The sequence below is a fragment of the Amborella trichopoda genome, chromosome 7, assembly GCF_054954075.1.
Source record: "Amborella trichopoda isolate Santa Cruz 75 chromosome 7, AtrichopodaSantaCruz75HAP2 v2.0, whole genome shotgun sequence".
NCBI lineage: Eukaryota > Viridiplantae > Streptophyta > Magnoliopsida > Amborellales > Amborellaceae > Amborella > Amborella trichopoda.
In genome coordinates, this window is record NC_142342.1 from 10,659,363 (window position 1) to 10,671,515 (window position 12,153).

Consider the following 12,153-nt stretch of genomic DNA (forward strand, 5'->3'; position numbering starts at 1 on the left):
ATAGTACGTTGAACTTGAGAGGGTGTGTAAGGGGATAACCGATAATCTTTCAAATCATTGGGTTATCCCTAATAACTTGGTGAACCTCATTCAAAGTGATTGTTGTAACAAATATAAAGTCAAACCTAGGCAAATTATAGTTGTAACAAATACAACTCATGTATATCCAAAAACATGTACCATCTTATATTATAAATGGACCATCTCATCTCACGTGATGTATAGAAAAGTGAGATAGAGACTTCCTTAAATTTCTTCAAAATATTTGGGTTGTTCTATTATAGTGTCAGAGCGTTTTGAGAGAAGCAATCCGCCATCATGAGGGACAACTTCCATCCCTAAGAAATGTAGGAGGTCGGGATCTTTGAGCGGAAGCTCACGACCCAACTTATGAAGGATTTGTTAATGAGGATGACACTATTCTCAGTGACAAGAATGTCATTTACATAGATGAGAACATAGGCCACATAACGGTCATCATTGTAAACAAAAAAGGAAGTATCTTTTTTGGATCTCACAAAGCCAAGCTCGATAAGAAAGGTACCCAGACGGTGAAACTGTGCTCGTGGGGCGTGTTTCAACCTATAAATTGCTTTTTGAAGGTGGCAAACATGGGTTGGTTGGTGTTGATCAATGAAACCTGGCGGCTGAGCCATAAAACTTCTTTTGTAAGGTGGTGATCGATGAAACCTGGTGCCTGAGCCATAAACACTTCCTCTGTAAGGTGGCCATGCAAAAAGGCATTGTGTACATCTAGCTGTCTAATCTCACTTTTCTATAAAGATGTGAACAAAGATGTTGAAAAGTGTTTACAACAATCACTTTGAATGAGATTCATCAAGATATTAGGGATAACGCAATGATTTGAAAGATTATGGGTTAGCCCTTTACACATGGTCACGTTTGTTTGCATCCAAGTGAAACAGTAATCTACACCCATTCAACTGAAAGGGTCTGGTTTGATGGCTTGATGTGACAAACCTTGCTATAATATGTCATTTCCATTCGAAATGTTATTAGAGTTGAAAATGCTTGAAAACAGTAAATGTTTTTTGTTGTAGCTTCCTAATCCATCTCTGTAAATGTATTTCAGGAAGGTGGTCCAATTGCTTTGATCCAAAGTGGAGATTTCATCACTATTGATTGCGAGAAGCGGCGGATTGATGTTTCACTCACGGAAGAGGAGTTGAATGAAAGAAGAAAGAACTGGAGAGCACCACCATACAAGGTTGAACAAGGAGTTCTATACAAGGTTAGTAATTGTTTAATCTTTTGCTGAACTACATCTTAATGTAATAGTTTCTTTTCATTTGGTCACCAAAAGAAATTTTCATTTGCATTATATGCATTCAGTACATCAAGAACGTGCAGCCTGCTTCGAGTGGCTGTGTAACAGATGAATGAGCAATCTATCTCGGCCGATTTTGACATTGTGAGGAGTCCTGCACTCTTATCTTGGCGACAATGTGCTTGCAATTTCTGCTTCATCATCGGGAAATTAGTATATTTTAAGTGCCTTCGTAGTTTATATTTATTTTTTTTTTCTACTTCGATTTATGCTTCTTTATTCACTGGTGTAGGCAAAGAACGTTACATTTAAAGCAACTATATATTTAGTTTTGGGAATAGAATGTCCTAAGTTATTTCCAGTGGGACAGTTATCCCATGAAAACAACGGACATGTTGGACTGATCACGGTTTTGGCATGTTTTCTTGTTAAATCGCGAAAGCAGCAAATTATTTATAACTCTAGAGAAACTGAAAATTAGTATTAACTATCCATCTTAAAAAAATGGAGAAACAAGGTAAGGGACGGTGTTGCGCCCATATGATGTGTATGCTTGAAGGGTGCACAAGCACGTTTCAAAAGTTCAGATGGAACCTAGTCTTACCCAAGGATCACAAAATAAATTTTTTTAACTAAGATTATCTTTATCTGAAATTTTCAGGTATTGATTCAATTTTATATGACACATCCAATAAAAATAATAAAAATTATTTTGAACAAAAAAATTGAGTAAAATACCTTGGAATTATTTGGAGGTATTTTGGTTAATTATTTATTTATAGTATTTTATATTATGTTTATTTAGTGTGTATAAAAATGAATTTACACCTGAGAGACATTTAAATTTTAATATAAAAATAAGAAACAAATTTATTTTATGATTGTTGGTTACAATTTTATTGGATTCGAAAGGTTGCTTGTGCACCACCGTCCACATACATGATCTAGACTAGAGACGGTAGACAGGAAACCTTCCCGAAAAGAAAACCAAGAAAGAGATTGGTGCTCAAGTGCATCTATTTGCCACTGTCATTTGAAAAGGAAATAAAAAAATGATATGCTCGAGTGTTTACAGAGCCACATTTATATGTTTCAAAAAAAAATTCTTAGATTGAAGAGAGAGTATCAGATCCAATCCGTTGGCGATGCAAATCTTGGATTTTGGATAAAGTTGTATAGGAGAGCACGTTGATGAAATTTAGTTTTTGCCAGTGTGGATTATTTTGCTCACTCGTTTGTGAAACTTGTATTTGTCAATTTCATTATATTTCAAGCTATAAAAAGTTTGTTTTCTTTTTGTTTAAGTCATTTGTATCTTTAAAATCTCCTCACAGTTGAAAGGGTAAACTTTTTTAGTAATTTGTTTAAGCTTAATGGTTTTGTGTTTCAGGGGGAGCAAAATGTCCACTTGATCCTCGGGCAAAAAATCCAGGTTAGAGGGTATTTTTAGGGCCTCAAATTTTGGGGATTTATCCTCTACAACTAGAGACCAACTAAAAAAAATCACACAATTAACATCGCAAAATAAATTTACGCTTATCCAATTTTTGGGCGACAGAAATTTATATGCTACGTAGTTCATAAACCTTTGTTCTAAAAATAATTTTCTGATCATTTTTAAATGGATACCAAATTTCGGGTCCCAAAAATCTTTTTGAGTACCTTTTTTTTCAACGGTGGGATTACTAATATTTGGTATAAGATGGTAAGATAGGCGACAATTAATATTGATAATTGGATGTAAAATTGGGTGGTTGTATTTATTTTATTGATCCAACTCAACACTCAAAGCTATTAGATTTCATATGGAATAGATATAAGTAATTGTGATTTTTTTTTACCAAAGGTAAATAGTCTCATTGTATATAATATCATAAAAGTTTGCTCGTGTAAAAGCATGGTATAAGTACCCTTCGTTTAAATCATGTCATGTAATTTTATCGTTCGATTTGAAAATATCTATTAATTTTTACTTAAGATTGTTACTTTGAAAGAGATCACTTTATTTTTTAAATAAAAAAAATAAAACATGATTTTAACAATTGAATAGAAAGTGTCTTTTAACTCCTTTCTCTTTTATCCATTTGCTAGCTATGCCTTTTCTCATTCTATTTCCAGCTCCTCTCAAGTCGTGCCCTTTCTCGCTTTATCTCCCTTTTCCCACTTTAGTTTAGTTTTTTGCTCTAGAATCTCATTTTCTCTCCAAATGTAGCTTTTACCTCAAAACACCTCCCTATGCCCTTCATCTCTGCGACTCTTTTCTCTAATTGTGCACTTCTCTCTCTACTCGTATGTTTGGCAAGCTCTGATTTGAAAACGACTACTATTTTTCGGAATCAACGTATCCAGTATATGGGGCCAAACGGGGAAATGCATCTCTAGGATTTCGATCTCCAAAGGAGTGCCAAAGAGGTTCTACTGAAATTGGACGATCGGAGCAGGGGTTGAGTAGGTAGGTAGCTCTCTTAATCAAGAAATCGTCGAGGCTTTAGCAGGAGGCTCAATTTTCACCTACTACTCAATTTGATCATTCGGTTGGCTTTGCTGGAATTAAGGACGGACAGTCAATGGGCCCTTTCTCTCTCACTTCTTCTTCTTCTTTTATTTTATTTTATTTTTTGGGAGGGGGGAGCTATTTGGATCCATGGAAAAGGATTGTCTAGATATGTATTTCTTGAGAAAAGTATTTTCTATAAAATAAATTTATGTTGTTTGGATAGTAGTATGGTACATGGATGCATAATATTTTCATGTCTTTTTTTTTTTCTTTTAATTTACTTTTTTGTTAAATGCTTTTAATTGTATTATTATTATAAGGAAAAAGTTTATATAGAGCCGAGGCTGCAAACAATCAAATTAGAGCCCAACTCAAAACTTTTACTAGAAGAGGTTGTTTTGATACACAAATATCCTCTTATTGATCATCTCGACATCAAGATGTATGGACCAAAAAAAAAAAGATTTCAAGTTTTAGAAATAGTGTGCCTTGTAGTACATTTTTGGACCGTCAATTTTCAAGATTTTCAAGTTTTTATAGATTTGCCCGATCTACACTATTTTTTAAGCTTTAAATTTTATAATTAAAGATGAAAACCCATCTTGAGGCTATCACAAATATTTGTAGTATTGAAACCACATTTCTAGATTCTATTTGAAGGTGTGTTTTACTTTAACTGTTTAGAGCCTCGACTCTGTACAAACTGTACCCAAAAATTTGATATAGTTTTTCTATCGAAAATTTTAAGAAACGTTTTATCTCTAAACTTAAAATTTAAGATAGTTTCTCTCTCTAAAATTTTTCAAATACTTTCTTTCTTTAAGACTTAAAGTTTTTTCTCTTATTTCGAAATACTCTCTCTATAAATTTTTAGATAGTTTCTCTTTAAAGAATTTTTAGGGTACTTTATCTGTAAAACTTAAAATTTAAGACAATTTCTTTTTCTAAACATTTTTAAGTACTCTCTTTAAAACTTATAATTGAGATAGTTTTTCTCTAAAATTTGATGTAGTTTCTCTCTCTAAAATTTGATATAGTTTTTCTCTCTAAATTTTATTATATTTTTTCTATCTAAAACTTAAAATTTGAGATCATTTTTTTCTCTAAAAGTTTTGAGATAGTTTCTCTATCTAGAACTTAAAATTTGAGATATCTTCACTCTCTAAAATTGTGTAATATTTTCTCTCTAAAATTTTCTAGTGCTTTCTTTGTCTATAACTTTAAATTTGAGATGGTTTCCCTCTCTAAATATAGTTTCGCTCACTAAAACCTGAAATTTGAGATAGTTTCTCTCTAAAAATCAAGAAGTTTCTCTAATTAAAGCTTCAAATTTGAGATAGTTTCTCTATCTAAAAATTTTAAAACAATGTCTCTCCCTAGAAATTTTTAGGTACTTTCTCTCTCTAACATTTCGTATAGTTTCTCTCTCTAAAATTTTAAGATTCTTTTTCTAAAACTTAAAATTTGAGATAGTTTCTCTCTATAATAATTTTGAGATAATTTCTCTCTAAAAAATTTCATGTAGTTTCTCTCTCTAAAATTTTAAAATACTTTCTCTATTTTGTTGGAGTGTTTTGGTAGAATTAATTTTATTTTATAAAGTGGGTGTTTCTGTCTTGCCAATTAATTTTATTTTTTTAAAGTGGGTGGGAATTAAAGTCCTGCCCTCCAATTTGATTCTTATCGTGGATAGGGATGTATGTTTGGAAGAGTTAAAAAAAACTGTCTTTGCTCTCTCGAGCGATAAGGCCCTTGTCCTGATGGCTTCCCTCTAATCTTTTTTCAAAAGTTTTGGAATTTGATAAGTGGTGGGCTCTTGGAAATGACTAGCGGATTCCTTAGGAGATAATATCTTTTTAAAAGAGTAAACTCCACCTTCGTTGCTCTGATCCCTAAAAAGTCAGTTATAGCCAATTTGGGAGACATCTGACCCATTAGCCTGTTGACGAGCACCTACAAAATAGTGGCTAAGGTTTTGGTTGAGTGCTTGAAGGTGGTTCTACTAATCATTATTTCTGGCCCCTAATCTGCCTTCATCAAAGATAGGTTGATTTCTGACAGTGTTTTGATTGCACAAGGGTGTATCCATTCACAAATGCTTTATGGAGGCTCTGGAGTAGTTGTCAAACTAGACATGGAAAAGGCTTATGATAAGATAAAGTGAAATATTCTATTAGAGATAATGGGGTTTTAGCGATAAATGGAGACATTGGATATTTGGAAGCCTATCTTCAGCCCATTTCTTTATTTTGTATAAAGGAAGTCCGACTGGGTTCTTTAAGGCTACTCGGGGTTTTTGCCAAGGTGACCCTCTCGCTCTTTTCCTCTTCATTCTTTATGCTGAATGTTTCAGTTTAATGTTATCTAATGTTGCAAGGAGTGGATATTTTTTCGGTTTTCAACTGGTTAACGGAGGACCTTCTATTTCTCACTTGCAATATGCTGCTGACACATGTTATTCTATGAAGCTCAAATTGTTGTGGTTAGCAATATTGCAATTTTTTTAAGTTGCTGTGAAGTTGCCTTAGGACTTAAGGTTAACTTTGGGAAAACTGCAGTTGTTGGCTTGAATTGCAGTGATGAAGTGATAAGTTCAATGGCACAGGTTCTAGGGTGCAAGGTAGAAAAGTTTTCGATCATATATTTGGGAATGCCATTCTCGGATAGCCGACTACCAATTCTTCGAGGAAATTCTTCAGCAAATCCAACCAAAATTTGACTTGTGGAAGTTTAAATATCTCTCATTTGGGAATAGGATTACTCTTATTATACTTGTCGAACTTACCTATATATCAGATATCAATCCTACAGATCCCTTCTTCTGTGGCTAAGGGAATTGAATTGAGGATGATGAACTTTCTGTGGGGGCCCTTTACGGAGACGAGGAAATTCCATCTTCTTCGATGGGATAGAGTGTGCACGCCTAAAAGGGATGGTGGTCTTGGGATTAGGAAAATTATTGTTGTTAACCAAGCCTTGCTTTGTAAATGATGGTGGAGAAGTTTAACTTGCAAAGATCATCTCTGGTACAAAGTTATTGCTTCAAAGTATGGAGATTGCAGATTTGGTATGTGGGTGGGTATAAGAAATAGGGTTAGGGGAATATCTTCATGCTGAAGATCGATTTATAATTGTAAAGCCTTGATTCATAGAAATATTCGTTGGACCTTAGGCCAGGACACCAATATTTCATTTTGGCATCATAAGTGGTTGGGGGATGCTTCTTTGAAACTAGTCTTTCTTTTGATTTTCTAAAGAATGGCTAACCTTAATGTTGTAGTCTTGGATATCTATGAGCGTAGGGATGATCATATTCCTTGGAATATCAACCTTTCATATAATAGGATCCCTGATGCTCTCTTTTTTGAACTCTTTGATTTGCTCAGATTACTAGATGAGGTTTATATCCCTCATGATGTCATGAATGAGGTTGTTTGTGAGATCGATAATGATGGAGATTATTCGGTGAAGTCCATGTACCAGCTGCTCTTCCACGTTAGGTGGCAGTGGTCTAAGCCTGAATTTGCCATCGTTTAGAGGTGGCCTTTACCTCTTAATGTGGTAGCTTTTTTTTGGCTGTCTTTTCAAAATAAGGTGCCGATGGTAGATAATCTTATCAAAAGAGGGAAAATTTTGTCAAATGTATGTCTTCTTTGTAAAGAGGATGGGGAATCTAGATATCATCTTTTTCTGCATTGTTCTTTTATATATCGCATTTGGAGTAGGTTCTTTGACCTGCTTAGGATTGCGATAGTAATGCTACCAAGTATTGTAGGTATTTTACAAAATTTGACGATAGACATACCTCAGACTGGTGTTGTTATTTGGAAAATCACTAGAGGCATAACTTTATGGGAAATCTAGAAAGAGAGGAATAGAAGAGTGTTTGACGGGATTAACTTGCTTTTTGAGAAAATATGGGAGAAGTTTTGTTGCTATTTGGCTATATCTTTCGATTACCAAAGTTGCCCATGATATTTCGGATTTGGATGTTAGGAGAAATTTAAAGATTTTGTTCCAGCTGAGTTTTTGGGTTTTTTGAACTGCAGGCCGAAAAGAAGATGGGTTGCCCCAGTCTTTGCGGTCTTCCTGCTAAACTTTGATGGCAATTCGTTAGGAAATTCGGGTATTACGGGATTTGGTGGTGTGCTTAGGGATTGATTGAGGAATGTTATCTTCTCTTATGTTGGTCCTCTTAGGGTGCGTACTGCTAATTACGCTGAACTATATGTACTTTTCTATGGCTTATATATCTGTGTGGCAAGAAACTTGAGGCATTACTGCATCCTAGAAAGGGATTCCATGAACGTCGTCAAATGGTATAAAGGAGAGCAGAAGTTACCTTGAGAGTTCAAATCTCTACAGATCTTAGACATCTCAAGTCCCTTTTCCTTTTCCTTTTCGATTGAACATGTCCATAGGGAGGCGAATGTTATGGCCGATTCTCTCTGTAATCTCATTTTAGTTTAATGGAATAAGAGAATTTCTATCAAAAAAGAAAAAGAAAAAAGAAGTGGGTCTTTCTGTAATAGAAAAATCTCGTCGGAAATGAGCTCCAAAAGGTAAAGACAAGGAGATAGATTTCCTTATTTTAAGCTTGAAGTGAGGAAAAATATCGTTTTGATGACAATTAATTTTATCTTAAATAAGTTATTTTTTATGAAATTCATGTTCTTTTTCACTAATTTTGATAAAAAGAAAAAAAAAACAGCACTTTGAATAAAGTCAAATTAGCATTTAGAAAAGATAAACACTTATCTGAATCTGCCTAGTTTACGTACTACCCAATAATACCCATAATATACAATCCAATGTCCCCATAATATATGATCCTATACAAGTGATTTGAAAATTTATGTTCCCAATCACATGGTATTTATTAACCCTTGAAGAAACCTCCTCCAATGACTAAAGAGAAATTGAGAAACAAGAACACCGAATGTCAAGGGCACGAGTCAGGAAGAATTGACCAAGGTCGAGAGATGTGTGCGAGAAAGGAATCGAGGGCGGCGCGAGATGTCCCGCCCTTCCCCACAGCCCGTCGGGCGGCGTCCCTCAGCTCCGCCGCCTTCCTCTTCATTTCCGCCCCCTCTCCCGACCCCATCAGCTTCCTCACCGCCTTCTCCACTCTCTCTGCCCTAACAATGTCCTCCCTCTCGTGCCACTCCTTCACCCCCACCCCCACCCCGAGCACCCCTGCAACTAACTGCGCATTCGCTGGCTGGTCCGAGTGCATAGGCCATTCCACGATCGGAACGCCCATGGAGATGCTCTCCATGCACGAGTTCCACCTGCAATGCGTCAAGAACCCACCGGTAGAGGGGTGACGCAGTATCTCCAATTGGGATGCCCAGTCCCTCACCATCAACCCCCTCCCTTGCACCCTCTCCTCGTACCCTTCTGGTAGCCCCCGAGGACCTTCCGCACCTCCTCCGGCGAATATGTTCCCTTTGTCGGCGTGTCTTAGCACCCAAATGAAGGGCTTCCCGCTGGCTTCCAATCCTTGGTGCTAGTTTCCTCACCTCTGCTGCACACATTGATACGCAGGTGCCAAATGAGATATACAACACAGACTGTGGCGCCTGCTTGCTCAACCACTGCAAACATTCATGGAACTTGTGTGGCTCTTGAGGCTCCTCCCGCAAAAGGAGAGTCCGCCCCACTGCCCAAACATGGAGACCTAGCGATCTCTGTGAGATCTTGCTCAGGAATTGGCCTTCAAGGGCATGGAAGGTGTTGTGGAGCACTCCCCTGTCGAGGTGTTGGATCCTCCCAGTGCGTTGCAAGAAGTCCATGAAGCTCTCACTTACACAATTCTGGAATGAAGGTGGTGGAAGGCCGGGCGGGATGGGCTCCGGGCGGCCCTCTCCTTCACTCTGGAAGCACAAGGAAAAGCATGCGCTGGGGCAGCGGTACATGTATGCCTCAGAATTAGGAGACTCAGCAGCTGCACCGGCAGCCACAGACCTTCCCATGTCGTGGATGACTACCACACTCGCGAGGTCGCGGACAAGGACAGTAAGTGGAGCAAGGAGGTGCTCAATGGCATCAAAGACTGGCTGGAGGTGGGCTGGGAACTTGTTGGAGGACTCCGGGTCAGGCGGCAAAGTAGGAAATTCTGGGAAGGGGAGGATGTGAAACCGGAGTAGCAATCAAAGCCAGTGGAGCGGTGAGCGGCCTGTCTTGTGTGGATCTCTGAGCAAGCAAAGACCACCGGCAGGCCGGCCATGCTCGGCAACCACGCAGGCGAAGGTGAGCAGCTGGTTTAGGTGGCTCTGCGCCGGCAGCGGCACCACTAGCACCGCCACTCTTGGGGCCCCTTGGCCTGAACGCAAAGTTGAGGTTTGGAGGACCGCTCATTGTTGAGGAGGAGGACAATGTTGGCTTCAGCTGGTTTATCATTTATAGGGGGTCCTAGGCCCAGTCGATTTGAAAATGGACCATATCATGGTTGTCGGACCATTCAATCTGTAATTTTGCCATATGATTATCATTGTTTATTGTAAGATCGAAAACGACATTTCCAGGTTGTCCTGATCAATGTTATCAGACTCTGTCATTTTGTCGTATCATTTTCATTGCTTACGGTAAGGCTAAAAAATGATGATGACGGTAGTAAGATCCAAAATGTCTTGATAAATGTTGTCAGATTGGTTTTTGGGGCATGCGTCTTTAAAAAAAAAAAAAAAAAAAATGAAGTAATTCGATATTTTAATTGGATCGTGAAAAACTTGAAGTTTTTTTATTTTATAAAAAAATAATATATATTTTTATATTATATAAAAATAAAAAATTTAAAATTAAAACTGGAGTTAGAGAGAAACAATATAGAAGAGACAAAACATAAACAAAGAGATGTGAATAGAGGAGAGCCAAGTAAGGGAAGGGTATCAAAGGCAGAGAGAGAAACATAGATGAGAGAATCTTAACAAGTCTAGAGAGATATAGAGAACTTAGTGAATGATGAATACTAGCCTGCTTACAAAATGGTGGTGGCATTTTCAATTTCAATAAAAAAATGCTGTGGTGTTAAATGCTAAAAAAAAAATATGGACTTGATGTGTTTTATGGAGTATCAAAAGCCTGGCATCTAAAGCTTCCATCTCGAGTATTTGGTGTGAGATGAAATTGATGTATGTATTCAATAATACAATCATATTTACAATACAATGATATTTTTATAGAGAATGTACAATCAATACTTGCTAAAAATTATAAGATACAGTTTCTATGTAGGCATATTATACAATTGGATACTGACATATTTAGAATACCGTTTCTATGTAGAGATTTGCCATATCTGTTCACACTCCTCCTAAAACTTTTGATGATTTGAGAGGAAGAGTTTGGAAACAAACTGGGAGAAAGGATGCGGGGGATGAGACTTAGTGAAGAAATCGACTAGTTGGGCTGATTCTGTTTAAGCACATTAGCCCTCTGAAGTCGAGTTGTCACAAAAATTACGTCTCCTTTAACATTTGAGTTAAGAGATTTGATCTTGGTTGCTTCTGCAATTAGCTCAGCTCTGAGAGAGCTTGATTGAAAGTGGGGAGAGAGCTTTTGTGCACCAAGCCATTTCTGATACCCTTAAATTCTGGATGGAGTGCCATTAAGAATTAAACTACTTGAAATTCTGGATGGAGTGCCATTAAGAATTAAACTACTTGAAAGTCCTCTCGAGATTTGGTGATTATTTACGCGCTGGGACCACGTTCAATTGAAGGTTCTATCATTGTAAGAGCATCTCAAAGTGACTTCATAAAGGAGTAAAAGTTCTGAATTGACGGCTCTTATTGTCGGAGCGAAGTTGCTGTACTAACTAGTACTTTCGTGCCCAGTTAGAAATGTCCATGCTTCTCGATCAGTTTTGAAAGAACTCAAGTTGATCCCGATATTACTTTTAGATGAGCCCATCAACCATGCTATAATGCTAGAATTATTTATGCCCTATTTTTCTTGACTCAGTAGGTTTTTTCTGAGTCTCATCTATGTATTTGAGGAGATTTTTTTTCATTAATGACATTTCGCATAAATGAAACCCAAAAAGTATAATTTGTGCCATTGAGTTTGACGGGTACAAATTGAAAGTATTGGAAGGGATGCAAATGAGGGAATAGTGCAACAAAATGGCCCCTATTGTAAATGTAAGAAAACAGTGAAGAGTTACGAGTGAGGTATAGAGAGAAAAACGTAGAGAGAGAAATAGTGCAAAAGGTCGAGAGAGAAGAAGGTAATAGTGCAAGAGAGAGGCGTGCCCCAGAGAAAGTGTGGCAAGAAGAGTGCAAAAAAGGTCGAGAGAGAAAAAGGGTACGGTGCAACAAAATGGGTTTTCTCGTGATTTTATGCACAAGGTGTTGGTGTGTGTCTG

General features: G+C 37.2%; 1 protein-coding gene and 1 pseudogene across 3 annotated transcripts in view; one reads left to right on the forward strand and one right to left on the reverse strand.

Annotated features, from left to right (window-relative positions):
* Positions 1-10,357, forward strand: part of LOC18444052 (dehydratase family) — a 31,491-nt gene extending 21,134 nt beyond the window's left edge. Inside the window, exons 13-14 of one of the 2 annotated variants that reach the window (XM_088871251.1) lie at positions 1,094-1,252; positions 7,835-10,357. In XM_088871251.1, coding sequence (XP_088727377.1) covers positions 1,094-1,252; positions 7,835-7,888 — 213 coding nt within the window. In that variant the 3' untranslated portion in view covers positions 7,889-10,357. Of the gene's footprint in view, positions 1-1,093; positions 1,253-1,353; positions 1,693-7,834 lie in introns of those variants that run through there. The other variant, XM_006854230.4, reaches the window with a different exon arrangement.
* On the reverse strand, positions 8,500-10,187 carry LOC148781249 (zeatin O-xylosyltransferase-like; annotated as a pseudogene). Its single transcript, XR_016059816.1, has 2 exons — positions 10,025-10,187; positions 8,500-9,903 (listed from the first exon to the last, which is right to left on the reverse strand). The product of XR_016059816.1 is annotated as a zeatin O-xylosyltransferase-like (transcript).
* Positions 10,358-12,153: the final 1,796 nt, after the last annotated feature.